The sequence below is a fragment of the Pelodiscus sinensis genome, chromosome 2 (assembly GCF_052426305.1).
Source record: "Pelodiscus sinensis isolate ZL-2025 chromosome 2, ASM5242630v1, whole genome shotgun sequence".
Taxonomy (NCBI): domain Eukaryota; kingdom Metazoa; phylum Chordata; order Testudines; family Trionychidae; genus Pelodiscus; species Pelodiscus sinensis.
In genome coordinates this window covers 249,121,039-249,141,156 of record NC_143053.1, presented here as the reverse complement: position 1 = coordinate 249,141,156, position 20,118 = coordinate 249,121,039, and the positions used below count along the sequence as shown (strand labels likewise).

At 39.8% G+C, this 20,118-nt stretch overlaps 1 protein-coding gene across 1 annotated transcript in view; it reads left to right on the top strand.

The window, feature by feature from the left end:
* Positions 1-20,118, top strand: part of LOC102448247 (sodium channel protein type 5 subunit alpha-like) — a 122,444-nt gene that overhangs the window by 82,230 nt on the left and 20,096 nt on the right. The window contains exons 17-22 of the mRNA XM_089776792.1: positions 462-602; positions 1,968-2,091; positions 8,908-9,062; positions 10,802-10,975; positions 11,490-11,612; positions 19,458-19,736. Coding sequence (XP_089632918.1) covers positions 462-602; positions 1,968-2,091; positions 8,908-9,062; positions 10,802-10,975; positions 11,490-11,612; positions 19,458-19,736 — 996 coding nt within the window. The remainder of the gene's footprint in view (positions 1-461; positions 603-1,967; positions 2,092-8,907; positions 9,063-10,801; positions 10,976-11,489; positions 11,613-19,457; positions 19,737-20,118) is intronic.

Below are 20,118 nucleotides of genomic sequence, written 5' to 3'. Positions count from 1 at the left end.
GACAGTGGAGTTGGTGAGCTGACCCACAGCAGGGACAGACAAGGCTTTCTCTTACTAAGGGCACGTGGTAGTGAAGTGCCTCAGAATCCTGGGTACCCACAGGAAATGTCTCAGGAGTCATGATTGTGACTTTAAAATCTTCCCTACAGATCCTAAATGCTGCTACATAGTTATACTGAGTTCTTCATTTGGTTCTGTTGCAAAGATTCCCATTCATTTTAGTGGACTTTTGATCATGCCCTTGATTAGCTGCCTGCTCTTGAAATTTCTTAATTAATTTTAGATAATGAAGAAAACCTTTTTCCAGTTTGTTTCTCTCCAAAAAAGTTAAGAGAGTGAGAGAACACTTCAGGGTAGTTGGTGTACCATTTGGAGTGTTCTTTAAAATTAAGTGTGCCATCCCTGTGAATAAAATAGGAAAGAGAAAATAAAATAAAACCATCTAAGATTATCTTTAGCAGGAATACCACCTGAGACAGAGGGGAGAGCGATGTAAAAGCCCAGGAGTATGGAGTAAAGGATCTGAAGTTTTCTCTGATGACTCAAGCGAGTTAAACATATTTATACAAGGGAAGGTCGACTCATCAAAAGAAGATAAAGAGGTAAAAGAATTCTTACCTAACATAAAGTCACCAACATGGGCCAATAGCTGCATATTTCTGTTTAGTTTTTTGGAATCTGATAATGACTCCAAAATAATGTTGTACAGTAAGTTTTTTATTATTCTATTTTATGTTTAAAGCACAAGAACTTTTTCTTCAAATATTTGGGAGATTTCAGATATTCCAGCCTTGTGGGTGTTCATTATTGTTCCATTTTGACTAATACTTGCATCATAACATATCTTGTAAATTTACTTGGTTCAGTTATATTTAACTTTAAGTATTGTGTCTCATTGGTTAGTTGTGGAATTGTTGGGTCTCTGTGAATGGAAATGGCACAGTGCTGTATTTATAAGTATTCATTAACACTTTATTAGAAAGAGAAACTAGTTTGTAAATTGCCTTTGATTCAGAATGATTACCTGTAAATTTAACATTGCCTACTTTATATCTCTTGACATCTTTATTACCCAAAGCATTTTATTCCAGAAAATGGTTTCAGGGGCCATTCTGCGGTGTCCAGTCCTTTTTTTTGTATAATTTTAAAACACATTAGATTAATTTTTAATGTGTTTAGAAACAGTTTTCCAAGCTGATTATACACTGCAACGCTATTTTGGGATACCAGAATATCACAAAATAGCTATCCCACATCTTCACAGCAAGCCTATTATTTCTGAATATAATAGGCTCACTATTCCAACGTCCTGTAAACCTCATTCCACAAGGAGTAGGAGACGTTTCAGAATAGTGCTTTATTTCGAAATTTGGTGCTGTGTAGACAGCACCAAATTATGAAATAAGCTATTTTAAGATACACTCAAAATAAGCTATGTAATTTGTGTAGTGCAAATCTTATAGCTTGTTTCAAGCCAAGGGTGCTGTGTAGACGCACCCTAAGAGTTCTACTCCTCCAGTCTGCCAGCTGTGTCTCTCATGGTGTCTGCCGTGGCTTTATGGGATGCTGAGGCTGTAGAAGGGCAACCTCGAGGCATCAACGCTACTGAAGCAGCCCTGGAGCCCTGCCCTCGAATCTGTTGATAGGCCCAAAAGGGCCACTATAGAGTCCTTTGCTATTGTGGTGGCCAAGTTGGTGGGTTCTGTAATTCATGGCATCCTGCACAGTGTTGGGACTGGGACATATAGGTGGTCCAGGCCCAATACAAATGACTCCCCAGAGTCTGAGGAATGAACAGATGCAGACCATGATTGTGCAGATCTCATCAGTGCTGGGTATCAGTGCTGTGGTGATTGTGACTATCACTGCGTCACTCAGAACTATTCACCATTGTACTTATTCAGTTTATTTTAAAGTATAGTGACTCATTTAAACAAACTTTTGATATATTGTCTTCTCTTGTCTAGAAACTTGATTATATCAGCTGCTCTGAAGGCAGCACAGTGGATTTCACAAATCCAGAAGAGCTTCTGAAACAGATCCCCGAGCTGGCTGAAGACTTAAAAGAACCTGATAACTGTTTTTCAGAAAGTAAGGATCTGATGATTTCACTATGATTAGGAAATGAGATGAACAATCCAAAGTAGCCTATTCTCCTATTTTAATGTTGAGACACTTTGGCAGTCAACACCAGGACACTGTCTACTTGCAGATTATTTAATAATAGTATATCAATTGAGTAGCTGCATAGCATTTTTTATCCATAGATTTCTGTAATAATCAAAACACACATGAAAAGGTGGAGAGAACTTATTAGCGTCTAGCTGAATTTCTGTAGGATAGTAAGTCCAGAAGCTTAGTTTAAATTGCTGAATAGCTTTACAAGTATGTTTCACGTCAGTATTTTATTCAATGTTTATTTAAATTATCATAGCTGGGTCCTTTTAGCCAAAACCAAGAAAACAGTGGTTTTCACTAGAGAAAAAATTAAATGTATTAACATTTCCTTCAAGCCCCTACTTCATATCCTTTATTACTCAGAACAAACAGTACTCTCCTTGAAGTGTCTGTACTAGAAGTAAAAGGGTAAAATGTCATTAAGATCAATTCACATTTAAATTCATTTTCTCCTGGGTTATGGTTCCTTATGATTAGAAAGGACCAATGTTCCTGGAGAACTAGCTGATTTTAGAAAGCTGGGAAGTACTCAGCTTCCCTTCTCACAATGCCACTCCCATCAGCGGACATGCTCTTTCCTCCTACCAGCTGACTCACAAGACACAAAGGCTCCTTCTTTTGGCCCCTCCATCAGCCATTAGCTGTTGCAGCTTGAATGTACTGTTCAACCATCCTCGCTTCTTCTGACTTCTTATGTCTTGTATCCACCCACTTTGTGACCTCAGTTATCCATAGCAGCTCTGCTTCTGCCATCGAGCTTCTTTCTTCACTTACTAACCCTATCTGACTACCTCTTCCTCGTTGTGCTCACTATCCCCGCTTCTGTCCTGCTCCCTATTCATTTTAACCACACTCTAGATTTTCACAACCCCTCCTTACCATGATCTCCCCTGTTATCTTCTCTTCCACATTTTTCCTGCACTATTCAGGGCCTTGTTTATCATTCCACCCCAACCTCTCCCCTGCAACACACAAGTATTTCCTTCCCAATTACTTCTGATTCCCCCACTCTTCCATTCCTGAATTTTGTCCAGAAATTCAGCATGAGGAAGTTTCATTGCAGGTGCAAGTACTAAATTACTGTTCTAACAAAGGCTCCATAAACTAGCGCTGGAGTAGATACCAGTGAAGCAGATAACCATTGTGGTTTCATGCTTGTGTTTATAACTGAAAAAAGAAACATCGTCAATACTTTAATGTGCCAGTCTGATATATTTCCTGCTTCCCATAGGGATGTGAATGGTTAACTGGTAATCATCTCCCTTACCAGATGATATTTACCAGTTACGGTTAACCTGTGGGGCCCACTATGAGCGGGGGCATGTAAGCCGGCCCAATACACAGTGGGCAGGGGTGCTCCAGCATATGTCTCTAAACTGGAGAATGTTGCAAACATCAATGCTAAAAAAGAAATAATAAAGAAGATATAAAATACATGGACAAGTACTACAATGAAATTATCAGGATAAGATATTTGGGTAAAAATAATCCCAGAGAGAGATAATTTAGGAAGCAGTAATTTAAAAAGAGAATAAAGCAAATTACATATAACTTGTAATGCAATATGTGATCCAAAACTATTAAAGCCAGTGGGAAGATTCCAATTGTTTTCAGCTGCCAGGAGGAAAACCAAGCACTATACATGGCTTTTATTGATCTAACTGAAGCCTTTGACTCAGTGACAGGCCGTGGCCTTTGGACTATACTTTTGAATATTGGATATCTTGGTAAATACATCAATGTCCTAAAGTTGCTTCATGACAACATGAAAGCGGCTGTTCTGAGCAGCACTGGCACCCAGAGTGAACCTTTCAAAGTACAAACAGGAGTCAAACAGGGCTCTCTCATTGCCCCAAATATGTTTGTGGTCTTTATTGCAGTCATTTTTTACCTAATTGCTGGGAAGCTCCCAGCTGGCGTTGAAATAATCTACAGAATGGAGGGAAAATTGTTTAGGCTCTTAGCAGACTGAAAGCTAAGAGTACGATTGCCACCACATCTATCGTGGAACTTCGGTATGCTGATGATAATGCAGTTTTTGCCCATTCTGAGAAAGGTCCTCAAACTATTTTGAATGTGTTTGCTGATGCTTATGCATTTCTTGGTCTTACCCTCAACATAAAGAAGACCAAAGTGCTCCATCAACCCACTTCAAATGAATTGGAGAGTCACTGGAGAATATAGATCATTTTCTCTACCTTGGCAATTATTTTTCATCCAAAGCAGATATTGATGTGCAAATCCAGCATAATCTGAACTGTGCCAGTGCAGCCTTTGCTAATTTACAGCACAGGGTTTTTGAAGATCACAACATTCAAACAGACGCCAATCTTCTTGTCTATCAAGGCGTCATTCTCCCAATGCTAATGTATGGATCTGAAACCTGGAAAACCTATAGACATCACTTGAAAGTCCTTAAGAGGTATCACCAACACTGCCTGTGAAAGATCTTGAAGATCAAATGGGAAGATGGGCACACTAACATTGGTGTTCTCGAAGAAGTAATGATCTCAGGTATCGAGGCAATGATCATCCGTCAGCAACTTTGCTGGACTGGTCATGCTGTTTGGATGCCAGGTCATCACCTCCCAAAATAGGTCCTATTTTCTCAGCTGAAAGAAGGGTACTGTAATATGGGAGGACAATGGAAGCATTATAAGGACTTACGAAAGGATAATTTAAAGAAGTGCAGCACTGACACTTGGGAGACACTGGTTCATCTAAGATCACTCAAAATGGAGAGAATTTGCCCACCGACATGCTGAAGAGAAGAGGTGCAGGAAGAATGGGAGATTGGCTTCTAGTCATGGTCAAAATCCTCCTGCTGTACCTGGAAACATCTGTCTTCACTGAAATAGAACTTGTTCAAGAATTGGCCTTATCAGACATTGGATGGTATGTCTATACTACTGAGTTTTGTCGGAAAAATAGCCATTTTTCCAACCAAACCTGAGTTACATTCGCACTGCAATTGCATTCTTTCAAAAGTAAATAAAAAGAACAGAGGGTTTTTTCCAGCATTGGAAATCCTTTTTCTATGAGGGAAGAAGCCTTTTTCTGAAAGAGCTCTTTCAAAAAAAGGCGTGTGTGGATGGGGAAGAGGGAGTTCTTTCGAAAGAAGAGAAAAGAGGAAAAGGCACAGGTGCCCTGGTGGCCACTCTGTTCATAGTAATCACAGCTTAAATGCGAGATAGCATCCATTCAGTGTGAAGCAGACTGTGAGGGACTCCAAGAAGATCTCACCAAACTGAGTGATTGGGCAACAAAATGGCAAATGAAATTTAATGTGGATAAGTGTAAAGTAATGCACATCAGGAAAAATAACCCCAGCTATACGTACAGTATGATGGGGGCTAATTTGGCTACGACAAATCAGTAAAGAGATCTTGGAGTTATCGTGGACAGTTCTCTGAAAACTTCCACACAGTGTGCAGCGGCGGTCAAAAAGGCAAATAGGATGGTAGGAATTATTAGGAAAGGGATAGAAAATAAGACCCAGAATATCTTACTGCCCCTGTATAAAACTATGGTACGCCCACATCTTGAATACTGTGTACAGATGTGGTCTCCTCACCTCCAAAAATATATTTTGGCCTTGGAAAGGGTTCAGAAAAGGGCAACTAAAATGATTAGGGGTTTGGAACGGGTCCCATATGAGGAGAGGTTAAAGTGACTGGGACTTTTCAGTTTAGAAAAGAGGAGACTGAGGGGGGATATGATAGAGGTATATAAAATCATGAGTGGTGTGGAGAGGGCCAATAAAGAAAAGTTATTTATTAGTTCCCTAAATAGAAGAACTAGAGGACACCAAATGAAATTAATGGGGAGCAGGTTTAAAACTAATAAAAGAAAGTTCTTCTTCACACAGTGTGTAGTCAACCTGTGGAACTCCTTGCCAGAGGAGGCTGTGAAGGCTAGGATTATAATAGAGTTTAAAGAGAAGCTAGATAATTTCATGGAGGTTAGGTTCATAAAAGGCTATTAGCCAGGGGATAAAATGGTGTCCTTGGCCTCTGTTTGTCAGAGGCTGGAGAAGGATGGCAGGAGACAAATCGCTTGATCATTGTTTTCGGTCCACCCTCTCTGGGGCACCTCGTGCTGGCCACTGTCGGTAGACAGGATACTGGGCTGGATGGACCTTTGTTCTGACCCAGTACGGCCGTTCTTATGTTTGAAAAAACAGATTGCTTTTTCAGTGCACTTTGGCAGTGTGGATGCTCTCTTTCAGAAGAAGTTTTTTCAGAAGATCTCTTCCAGAAAAGCTTCTTCTGAAAGAAGCCAGCAGTCTAGACTTAGCCTGAGGGTCCATAACTCCCTCGGAAGATAACTCAGCAATGAGTGATTGCCCATCATCATTATCATCATCATAGGTCAGGAAAAGTAACTTGTTATAGGTCAAGTCCCTTTATGGTAAAACTGTTCTTAGAACACTGCTTTCATTTCTTGTTGACAAACTGAACAGAATTCAGAGTTGAAGAACAAACATGGTTACAGGTCTGTAGGGATAATTTTATGAGGCAAGCTTTAAAAAGTGTTTATCAGTACACTGAAAGTGGCATTACGTCTTTTGCTGTTTACAGAACAAAAATAATATAAAGAAACTGCACTGGCCATTCAGTTCCAAATAACCACATTTATTAAATACTTATAAACATTTAGGCTACGTCTACACTGGCCTCTTCTTCAGAAGGGGCATGCTAATTTTGAACTTGGGAATAGGGAAATCCGCGGGGGATTTAAATATCCCCTGCTGGATTCAAATAAACATGGCCGCCGCTTTTTTTCCGCTTTTTATTCCTACTTCAAAGTAGGAATAAGAGATCCTCCGGAAAAGGGCTTTATTCCGGAGGATCGCGCCAGTCTAGATGCTTTTTTCCGGCTTTTCCCCAAGCCGGAAAAAAAACGGCGGCCATGTTTATTTAAATCCCGCGGGGGATATTTAAATCCCCCGTGGATTTCCCTATTTCCAAGTTCAAAATTAGCATGCCCCTTCCGAAGAAGGGGCCAGTGTAGACGTAGCCTTAAGGTCTTGCTACACATACACCTACTCTGTCTAGTCCTAGTAGCTCCTCAGAACATAAAACACAGTGAATACCACTACAGGACTCTCAAACTATTTAAAAGTATACTATGATCTACCTATGCAATATAAATGGGTATGAAGTAATCATCTAAAACTTGTTTATAAACAGTAAGGAAGCAGGTCACTTAGTTAAAACCAGTTCCAACATATCCATGACATGCATACCCCAGACATTATATATGCTTTTTGTAATAATTACAAAAAAAATGTTATTTTAAGTTGCAAAGTGAAGCACTCATAAGTTAGGAAATGCCGGAACTGAAGTTGTCTGTGCATCCCTAACCTGTCCTCTTTGTGTATATCCATTTTGATACATTCTTTAATTACATGATCACATACTATTTTTTCCTTAGCACCCTGCCTCATTTAGACTCTCACTTGATAATCAGCTATTCAGTCTTTTGTTTTCTCTTTGTTGATTAGTGTGTGGTCCTTTGCCATGTTTTCTGTACCCTATTCAAAATCTCCTATAAAGACAGCATTATCACATTTCTTATGGGATTTTCTCTTGTGCTATAGTACATGAGAGCTTCACAAGCAGTGCTTAACGTGTCTTCACAACACTTTCGTAAGGTGAAGGGATGGTATTTTCTCATTTTATAGATGGGAAATGGAGACTTGGGGAGATTAAGTTAAAAATACTAATTTTGGGTGCCCAAATGGAGACAGCTAGGACCTGATTTTTCAGAGTACTTAATAGTATATAGAATTTCATGTGTTCAAAGCACAGATCCAATTAATTTCAGTTACTGGCTGTGTGTGCTCAGGACTTCTGTTTATGAGACTCCAAGGCCTTCAGTCAGGCTCCCATAAAATGAGGCACATATAATTAATGACCATCTGTGAAAAGTTTGTTTTATGTAACTTAACTAACACAACATAAGAAGTCTGTGGAAGAAACAGATGTACAATGTAATTTCTCAGGCACCATTCACCTGTCATAACCATGAGGCCATCCTTTCTCTTCCTGAAGTCTACCATTACAACATTTCTCTTTTGGAATAAATAAAGCAAGGATACTACAAAAATACTTTTTGTTTTTGGTACCACGTCTCTTAGTTATTCTCAGAGGAGCTCCATCCTTATGCACTGAATGAAGCAGGGGTCTTGTGGAAAAAAATATGATCATATAATTAAGGAGTGTTTCATTATCCAGATGCACAAAGGGCCATATTAAGGTTGCACAGACTTGTGGCAGACCCCCAGCATGGAACATTTCAGTCAAAATGGTTAAAGTTTGACAAAGTTATAAGGGAATTGAAAATGGGGCTTTATAAGGGGCAGTGTCAGGCAGCCTTAAGAATAAGCAGTTCTGCCTGCCCCAGCTATATAATAAGATAAGTACCATGCTAGTCATGGTATTGAGAAAGCTGGTAAATCGCTAATGCCATGAAGGCCATCCTGTTATGTCAATTCAGTCATCAGCATTCCAAGAGCATTCTTGCTGTTTTTAGTCATTTCCAGTGAGCTGGAAGGCAGCTCACTAATTGGTGCAAGGTATTCCTAATTGCTTAAAATAATTGTATAGTTTGCTTTCAAATAATAAAGGACTGAGAGGAAAGAAGCAGAAGATACATTTAAGGAACTGAACCCAGAAATTTCCATAGTTACACTGGATGCTCATGTAACACGTGTCCCTCTTTCAGGCTGCGTTCAACATTTCCCATGTTGTGTGGTGAATACCACAAAGTTTCCAGGTGAAATGTGGTGGAATCTGAGGAAAACCTGCTACAAAATTGTTGAACATTCCTGGTTTGAAAGCTTTATCATATTTATGATCCTGCTGAGCAGCGGGGCCCTGGTAAATTTTTACTTAATCTCATATCAGGTTGAATTATAAATGTATATAGAGCTTTAATTATATATCCAAGACATGACTTTTTTGCTTAGAACAGAAAGGTGTATTTTCAGACTGGTTGGGAGAGGGAAAAATTACTTAACATAAGGGTGACTTTTTTTTTACAATGACAGTAAAGTACTATAAGTCTCAGGACAGATGATTTCTGTTCTGCTTGTATACTGGTTTTTCGGTGGCTTTTCTGTGGGCAGTTATTTCATACAGAATAGATGTTTCATTAAAATCAAAGATTCTTACCCATCATGTTAATTCTCTTGCAACATGAAATGAAACTACAGTGTAACCTCCATACTCCAGGTGTCCCTAATTTAGGAACACCTGTGGTATAGCACACAAAAGGAGTCACTTCTAGGAATCTGATGGGAATGGAAAATAAACCAGACTCTGTGACTCTGCGTCAGTGTCTCCCACCAATAGAAATTAGCCCAATAAAAGATATTACCTCACCCACCTTGTCTTTGTTATATCCCTGGATGAAGACAGCTATACCACCACCAGATTTCTGTTTATCTGAAAATATATTCTTCCTTTAGAATCCATTAAAAACAAAATTGCTCAGAACAGTAGTGATGTGTGTGTGTGTGTGTGTGTACCAAACTACAAATTGGTAAAATGGTGTAAGTCTGAATAAATTTAGTGGGATTATTCTTTGTCTATAGTAAGACCATTAAGAGCATTGTCATAGTTTGAAGAGATGAGGGTAAGAGGTAATAAAGCTCTTCTACAGTATCTTATATCTCCTTTTCACTATTGTCACTAGAGCTGGTCAAAAATGTTTGTCAAAACTTTTTTCTCCCCAAAATATTATTTTTAGGGAACCCCAACATTTTAACAACAGCGTACCCATAATCAGGGGTGTGAGCTCAGCCTGCCCTCAGATAAATTCCTCCCTCCCTATTCTAGCTTAGCATGGTAGTATTCCCAGGCCTCCATGGGCAGCTCCTGTAATACAAGTGCATGTTTCCAGTCTTCAAGCACCATAACCATAGCCTGCAATTGCTTTTTCTTTTGAGTGCTGCTCACAGACATACTATGCCTGGTCACGCTCCTCCATATTAGGAGCTGGTTAAGGTGGTGTAAGGTGCACTTGCAGGAGAATGGGTGCAAGTTGCTGGTCTGATGTGATAAGCCTCAAATCTGGGTGCTGCCACCTGAGGTGGGACCAGAGGAATGTTTTCTAACTCCCTCCCTGCCTTCTAGAGAGTCAGTCACTATCACAGTAGGGATAGAGAGCCATGTGTAGTTGCCACGCCACAGTAATAAATTAGTCCAGTATGACAGGATTGGCAGCACTTTTGGGAATGCTGAGGAGATCCCATCTCACCTCCATCCCTGAATGATGCAGAAAAAAGCTGAATAATCATGAATAGTCAGACATTTGCTGTTCTAGATTTAAAAAGGTCTAAACAAAGCATTTTGGCATTTTCCCAAATGTAACTTTTTCTGGATTCCAGTCTGTGAAACAATTCAATGCATGATGAAAACTTTTCTGAAATCATGAAAAACAAATTCTGTATTTTCAGCCAGCTCTAATTATCGCCTTCATTGGGATTACTTACACATGTAAAGCTAAACCTATGTATCACTGCTTGCAAGATGAATATTCAAGTTTCATAATGCATATTAAAATATTCCACTGAAATTCTGTCGAGCGAGATTATGTTTAATCTTTATTATTCCAGGCATTTGAAGACATTCATCTTTCAGAAAGGAAAAATATTAGAACCATGTTGGAATTTCTGGATAAAATCTTCACTTATGTCTTTGTCCTTGAAATGTTTCTGAAATGGTTGGCTTATGGCTTCACAAAGTATTTCACCAATGCCTGGTGTTGGCTTGATTTCATAATTGTAGGTGTAAGTATTGCGTTTGAACACTTCTGTGGACTGCATACAGGAACATAATGGTCACTCTTCTGTTTTGGACATACCATGAAGGGGAATTGATTTTTAAAAAGTGCTGAGAACCCATCATTTGATAATTGGATCTCTTCACTGTGTCTCAATTTGGGCAATGAAAATCATTACTCTGTTAGAATTTTAGACTGAGATTTCCTTTCAGCTTTAATAACCTCAGGTAGTGTTAGTAACACAGGTAAGTATATTTGTTTTGTTAAAATATATTGGGTGAAATCTTGGCACCACTAAAGAAAATTGGTATTGTACTATTAACTTCCATGGGACCAAGTTTTTACTCATTATTTTGTACTTGTCAGTGTCCATTTAAGATGCATTTCTACTTGTGCTATACAGGCTGCTTATTCACACTTCCACGGGTAAGTTTTTTTTTAAAGCAAGAGTTAAAAATATAAAGAGGAGGGGGAACAGATGGTAGAATTGAACTAATATTTTGGACTTTGTCTTCATTCAGGTCTCTTTAATAAGCCTCATAGTTAATTCACGTGGATGTACTGAAATGGGACCCATGAAATCCCTTAGGACTCTCCGAGCTTTGAGACCATTAAGAGCATTATCACGGTTTGAAGGGATGAGGGTAAGAGTAAATAAAGTAACAATTGAAGCCCAGCTAGCGTGGCTATCAAGGATGTAAAGTGACAATATTTTATATAGTTTTGTTTTTGTTATGTTGCATAGCACCACAGCTAAGATTACATTTAATAGTTCAGCTTTAATAGGAATGTTAAGTACCCATTTAATAAAAGTCTCATTGAAATGGCACCAAATGAAACACAGAATATAAACTACATGCACATTGTGATTTTTTTTAAGTGGATTGATGAAAAATGAACTTATTCACAGAGAATAATACAAGTTTTAAAATAATCCCTTTTGGCAATTTTTGACTAAATTCTCTCACTTTTTTTTGTAGTCCTTTTTAAGAAGAAATCTGCTACAATCTGGGGCCTTTCCCGTGCCTATATTGTTGTTCCTCATCATTGTTGCTTCTCATCATTGCTCCTGATCATTTAAATAATCAGTTGAACATCAGGAGTGTTGTCAGTAGAACATTTTATAACTTTTTATCCATAATGGCAAATTTAAATGGGTGTATCTATGTTTTAAATTTGAGTACCTCAATCTTTTGTAAAGAGTTTTTTTGTAGTACTGGTACCCTTGGACTCTTGATCAGAACTATAAGACCCCAACTTTATTTAATTCAATTCAAAGGTCACCATCACCTGTGCAGTCAGAGAGTTTCACCCTGATAAGCAATCTCATACAACTGCAATGCTACAGCAGCAGGCTTCCTTTGATACATTTTTCTGGGTACCAGAGTCCCATGAAACCCAAGAGAAAAAAACACAGGTTCCAGAGGAAGAAAAAATACAAACCAAGCTGATTCAAATATACAGATAGCCTCAAAAGTGTCAGTTTTGAAGGGCCAATTGAGGGTTTGAAGCCTCCCCATTCTTTAGTCTTCTAGTTACAAGTAGATTTCCGATCTCCCTGTTTTGACATTCATGACAAATGAATTTTGGAGATTGTCACATCCATTTCACATCCCCCTCTCCTTTGCACTCCCTTTCTCCTTCCTCTTTGGGAACCCTTCTCATGATTCCTAATAAGACTGGAAATAAATTCTCTCCTTTACTTAGGAGTAACAGAGCCTGTCCCAGCTCTACATAGGGGAAAGGGTTTCTATTCAAGGTACTTCCTCATATCAAAGAAAAACAAAGGGCAGAGACTGATTTTAGATGTAAGACTCCTAAACAAATTTGTAAAGTGCCAAATATTCACCATTGTGACTCTGAAAGTAATAATCCTTCATTAAACTGCGGAAATTGATTTTTAGCCCTTGACTTACAAGAGACATATTTCTGTTTTCTGATACACCCAGCTCACAGTCATTTTGTGATAGGTTAGGATCACTTCCAATATTGTATGCTTCCTTTTAGTCTTTCCTCAGCTCCAAGGGTTTTCTCAATGGCAATAGTGGTGGTGACTGCTCACTACATTGAGAAGCAATTGTGGTATTGCCATACCTCAGCAATTGGCTGTTCCAGGGTTAATTTTATGGGGTGGTGATGCTGGTCTCCCAGAAGACTTTCTCATGGTGCCTACAGTTAGGTTGTATGTCAGGAAGTATATGTAGATCCTTTTTCAAAAATGCACTTTGTTGGTTGAGGCATCTTTAGATTCACTAACTATCAGGGCCTTTCTTCCCTCTTATCAAGACTATTCAAGTGAGCCTCAGACCTCAGTGAGGCTCTGTTTGCAGATCCCTGGGTCACATGATGGCTTGAACTTCCATCACAGATCATGCAAGGTTACACCTTTGCTGCTTTCCGACTTGACTCGGGAGATTGTATTCACCACATAGACACAACTTAGACAAACAAGTTTCTTTTCCATGCCAGATGAAGGATTTCCTAAACTAGGGGAAGGCTCACCACAATGTTGGGGTTGACATTGCCTTTCTTTGGTCATTGCTGATGGTCACCATACTGATAGATGCATTCCCTACTCAAACGTGGGGGTGGGACACATCTCAGGGTTCATTTTGTACGGGGCAGATGATCACCTCAAGAGACCAATCTCCATACCATCTTCTGGAACTAAGGACAATCAGAAATGTCTGTCTCCTCTTTCTTCCTTTTATCAGAGGGAGGTCAGTCAAGATCTTGGCAGACAAAGTAGTCTTCATGTTTTATATCAACTGTCATGAGATCTCCTGTCTATGTGCTGAAGCAATAAAGTTATGTAATTGATGTATAGCCTATTGTATTCACATTTTGGCAGTGTACATTCCTGGAACAAAATTTGACAGTTGATGATCTTAGGTGACATATTTTGAATCTGGGACATCTAGAGGTGGATCTCTTTGTCTCAGCCACAAATAGGAATTGTTTTTCTGCTCCATGAGGGGCCTAGGCCTTTGGGAGATGACTTTCTTCTTCCTTGGACAAAGGTTCTGTGTTACACATTTCCACAACACCTCATTTTAAAAGTGATGAAAATAATCAGGCAAACATGTTTTTCCACCTCAGGGCATGGTTCCTCTGTGGTACATGGACATACAATAGAGGGTACAGCAGGAGAGAACCTTTCCATAATACTTCAAAAGTGGAACAGATTTAGCTGTTGGTGTGAATACCAGCAAATTGCACCTGAATCTTCCTAACATTCACTTATGCTGAATGGCTTCCTACAACTGAAGAAAGAAAACAGGCTTAACAAATAATTCAGTTAAGATACATCTGTGTGTGATATCAGTCTTCCTTTCTCTAGTGGAAGGGTTGACCATTACATGGTCTTCAATACATACTTTCTCCAAACACTATATCATGCTTCTATATCTGATGCAGCAGTGAGCAGCTCAGTTCTTTCATATGTACTAGAGTCTATTCCAAAGATGCCTCTTTCTGGGGATACTGCTGAGCAACTATCTGAAGTGGAGTACACACAGGGACAGCACTCAAAGAACGAACTCTCCCTATGCAATAACAATAGTTCAAAATGTGTATCCCTGTTGGGTGCTCTACTATCTGCCCTCCTTCCCCTCTACATTGGAGTTTTCTTGGTGTGACTTTGTCATAGAGGTTGTTCATCTGTACTGCTCTAAATAGCCTCTGAATGGGCAACAAAGATGTGTAGGGCATAAGAGCAAGTTGAATGAAAACTGCTAATGAAAATCTCGCATTAAGGGGCATGGGATGCTTGCACACTTAAATTGTATCACCCTTACCAACACACAACTTGAAGAACTATAGTTGCTGCATAGGTTGAATAACATTTCCTTCTAGACTCATGGATCCTTACACAAAGCATAGATATTAATGTTGGAGTTCCCCATTAAGTTCTGATATCCCTTTGTTAGTATTAAAGCCTTCTGATGTTTGTAAAGGCCTTCCATTTGTATCTCTTCAGCCAACTCTAATGAGGATAATGGAGGCCTCTGAAGTGAGTTGAAGTGTATATCTCCAACATCATCAAACTCAAGGGCTACGTCTACACTGGCCCCTTCTTCGGAAGGGGCATGCTAATTTTGAAAGTGGGAATAGGGAAATCCGCGGGGGATTTAAATATCCCCCGCGGGATTTAAATAAACATGTCCGCAAAGTAGGAATAAAAGATCCTCTGGAATAGGGCTTTATTCCGGAGGATCGGGCCAGTCTAGACGCTTTTTTCCGGCTTTTCCCCAAGCCGGAAAAAAAACGGCGGACATGTTTATTTAAATCCCGCAGGGGATATTTAAATCCCCCGCGGATTTCCCTATTCCCACTTTCAAAATTAGCATGCCCCTTCCGAAGAAGGGGCCAGTGTAGACGTAGCCAAGCAGTGTGGTCTTAGAGTCTCTTCTAAATATTAACACTATGGAACTTTAAGCAATTCATCTGGCCTGTATTTTCTTTTTTTTTATCTAATCTGGACAGACATGTTTAAATCATGATCAACAATACCATCACCATTTTTTACATAGAATCATAGAATTTTAGCATGAGAAGGGCTCTGAGAGGTCATGTAGTCCAGTCCCTTGTACTCATAGCCAAACTAAATATTATCTAGAGCATCCATGACAGGTGTTTGTCTAACTTGTTCTTAAAAATCTCTAATGATGGAAATTCCACAACCTCCCACGGCAATTTATTCCAGTGCTTAATCAACCTGACTGGAAAATGTTCATAATATCCAATGTAAACCATCCGTGCTGCAGTTTAAGCCCATTGCCTCTTGTCCTATCCTCAGAGGTCAGTCAAAACTATTTTTCTCCCTCCTTGCAAAAACCTTTCATGTACTTGAAAACTATTACCACGTTCCCTTTCAGTCTTGTCTTCCCCAGACTAAACAAACCCAGTGTTTTCAGTTTCCCCTCATGGGTCATGTTTTCTAGGCCTTCAATCATTTTTCGTGCACTTCTCTTGACTTTTTCCCATTTGGCCACATCTTTCCTGAAATGTAAATGTAATCTTTCCCCAGAATTGCACACTATACTCCAGATGAGACCTAATCCACATGGAGTACAGTACAAGAAATTCCTCTTGTGTCTTTCTTACAACACTCCTGCTAATACATCCTTGCATAATTGCTTTTTTCCCAACAGTACTCAGTATATATGACTCATATTTTGCTTGTGATCCACTGTGATCCACTCCTCCCCAATTGTTTTCTGCAGGTCTCCTTCCCACATAATCAATTTCCATTGTGTATATGTGCAACTGATTCTTCCTTCCTAATTGGAGTACTTATTGAATTTCATTCTACTTTCTTCCCTCCATTTTTCCAAGTTGCCCTAGATCATTTTGAATTTTAACCCTATCATTTCAAACACTGAAACCCCTCTCAAGTTGGCATCAACCACAAACTTTATCAGTGCTCTATACCATTATCTGAATAATTGATGAAGACATTGAACAGAACTATACCCAGAACTGATTCTTGTGGAACCTCATTCAATATGATCTTCCACCTTGACTGTGAACCACTTGATAACAACTCTCTGCACTGAATTTCCAGTCAGGTATGCACCCATTCGTAGTAACTCCATAAAGGTTGTATTTCCATAGTTTGTTTATGAGATGGTTGTGCAAGACTGTATCAAATGCCTTACTCTGATGGAAGAAGCAAGGATCAGTCTTAGATCTTGGAGCTTTTCTCTAGTCTATTCTGTTAAGCATTATGGGAAACCATGTGGGAAACTCTGCATGGGGAATTTGTCACTGCTCTTCCTGTGGAAGAATCAGGGATCAATCTCAGATCTTGGAAGATGTTTGCCCACATGAGGGTCCTGTGCTTCTAGACAGATTCAGAAGCTCATTTTTTCTCATCCCAGCATCAGTGAAAGGATATAATGGGGATCACTCACCATTCTGACACCTCCTGCTGACTGTCTTGGGAATTACCACTGCCTGTTAGTATGCCCTTTTTGGGAGGTGCCTCACCACTGGCACTCCTTCTGTAGGACCCATAGTGTCCTCTTCAGTGGCACAGCCTATAACCATGCAACACACTATGCTCCCCCTTTCTGGGGGACCTGCAGTCAGTTGTTCAGCCACTTCTCTTCATATGCAGCAAATTACCTAGCTACTTAGAATCATAGAATCCTAGGGCTGGAAGAGACCTCAAGAGGTCATCAAGTCCAGCCCCCTGCCCAAATCACAACCCACCCTAATTACATCATCCTAACCAGAGCTTTGTCAAGGTGGGACTTAAAAACGTCTAGGGATGGAGATTCCACCACTTCCCTAGGTAACCCATTCCCGTGCTTCGCTACCCTCCTAGGGTACGTCTAGACTACAGGCTTTTGTCGACAGAAGTTTTGTCGACAGATACTGTCGACAAAGCTTCTGTTGACAAAGAGTGTCTACACTACATTCAGTTATGTCGACAAAGCAAACTGCTTTGTCGACATGGCAGTGTAGATGCAAAGGACAGTTTAGATGCAATAACGCTTTCCGTCGACAGAACTCTGTCGACAGAAGGCATTATTCCTCATAAAATGAGGTTTACCAGCGTCGACAAAACTGCTGAGTTCTGTCGACATTATGTCGACAGAACTCAGCGGTAGTGTAGACACAGGTTTAGTTTTGTCGACAAAAGTCCACTTTTGTCGACAAAACCCTGTAGTCTAGACACAGCCCTAGTGAAATAGTTTTTCCTAATATCCAACCTAGAGCTCCCCCACTGTATCTTAAGACCATTGCTCCTTGCTCTACCATCTGTCACTACTGAGAACAACCTCTCTCCCGTTGGAACCCTCCTTCATATAGTTGAAGGCTGGTAACAAATCCCCCCTCACTCTTCTTTAGACTAAATAAGCCCAAATCCCTCAGCCTCTCCTCTTAGGTCCAGACCTCTAATCATTTTGGTTGCCCTCTGCGGGACCCTCTCCAATACATCTACATCCTTTCTATAGTGAGTGGCCCAGGACTGGACGCAATACTCCAGATGTGACTTCACCCATGCCAAATAAATGGGGAATAATAACTTTTCTAGATCTGCTGGAAATCTTCCTCCTAATGCACCCTATCATGCCATTAGCCTTCTTGGCTACAAGGGCACACTATTGACTTGTATCTAGCATCTCTTCCACTGTTATCCTCAGGTTCTTTTCTGCTGAACTGCTGCTTAGCCACTCTGTCCCCAGCCAGTAACAGTGCGTGGGATTCTTCCTTCCCCAGTGCAGGAACCCAAGTGCATCAGATTTCTTTTCACCCAATCTTCCAATTTGTCTAGGTCTCTCTGGACCCTATTCCTGCCCTCCAATGTATCTCCTAGCTTAGTGTCATCCGTAAACTTGCTGAGGGTGCAGTCTATCCCCTCTTCCCGGTCATTAATAATGATGTTGAACTACACATTGGGCTCGACAATCTAGCCAGTTTTCTATCCATCTTACAGTCCATTTATCAAATCCATACTTCCTTAACTTGCCAGTAAGAATACTGTGGGAGACAACATCAAAAGCTGTCACTGGAGCATTTAACCTGTGCAAGTGCAAACTTGACTGGTAAAATAATTTAGGTTGCTTTCCATTTTTCCTGATGTGATGAAAGATGTTTGAAACCTGTAAAGAAACAAATATCAGAAAAAACTAATCCTCCTCTCAGACAAGTTCAACCTCTCACTTTATCTTCAGATATTTCTTGGGTGTGAACCCCAGTGGTCTTCATGATCTCTCTCTTACAAATGTCACCTATGAGTTGCCAGCTCGCCCTGCTGGCTGTGACTTGTGTGAAGATGAAGCCATGTCTTTGGGTGATGGGGTGCTAATGGGGAGGGAGAAGGGATGGGTTTTGGGGAATGATCAGCTTCTCCTGCCCACTGGGAGTCCTAGGCTGGACTGTGAATATGCTGCAGCTAGGGGTGGCCTGTGGGCCAGGAGTTTCAGATCCCTCGTCTAAATGGTGCTTGGTCCTTCCATGAATGCAGGAGATGACTTGATGACCTCTTGAGGTTCCTTCCAGTTCTAGTGTTCTATGATTCTAAAGGAAATCTGAACAAAACTTTCAAAGAAGAAGTCTGGAAGCTTAAATTGATAACTTTGACAGTCACTTACAATAATGGGGATACTGGATTTATTCATATTACAACAATCTGTAACCCACTGAGCATCCCCACTCTACCTGCTACTATATATATAATATATGCTAGCTACTTATGCTAAACAATCTTTGTATTTAGCTGTAATATTGAATAGGATTCCTGGACTTGAAAAAGAGCTCAAGAGCTTGACTCTCTCATCAATATAAGTTGGTCCAATAAAATATATTACCTTTCCCACTGTGTCCTTTTAATATCCTGAGACCATCATGAATACATCATTACACACAAGGGATTCCTTAGTTTTTCAAATAGTTTAATGTGGTGAATAGCTATACAGAGCCCTGCTTATGGAAATGCCTATAATAACTATATGCTTTTCTTTTATTTCACTTTTTAGGTGGTTGTAAATGCCTTGGTGGGTGCCATCCCTTCCATTATGAATGTTCTGCTTGTATGCCTCATTTTCTGGCTCATTTTTAGTATCATGGGAGTGAACCTATTTGCAGGAAAATTTGGAAAATGCATTAACTTGACCGAAGAAAAATCAAACTTAAACAAAAATATTAAGAACAAATACAATTGTACCAACTATAATGACACGCAAAAAATATATTGGGTAAATGTTAAAGTCAACTTCGATAATGTTGGTTCTGGTTATCTGGCTCTTCTTCAGGTGGTAAGTTCTGTTTTCTTTTGCTTGTCAGCATACTATGGGGTAGTGTCATAGTGCTGATTACTCACCCACTTCTATAAAGGGTGCAGAATAGTGGCCCTATAGAGGAAAGATGGAATGTTTATTTTAATTTCATGAAACTGAAGGCAAAATTCTCTTTCTGCCAGAAATGGGAAGGGGGATATAGCATTAGAGAGTTAATTCCAGTTCTCTGATTCTTAGGATCAAACCCCATTCCAACACAATAAAAACCTGTTGTTCAGCAATTTTGTTCCACCACTGAATTAAGGAACTTTATGAATCATACACAAGTGGAGGACTGCTATGGTAGAACACTGCTGCAGTTTGCCTCCTCCCTCCCCTGACATGTCATCTATGCAAAAAT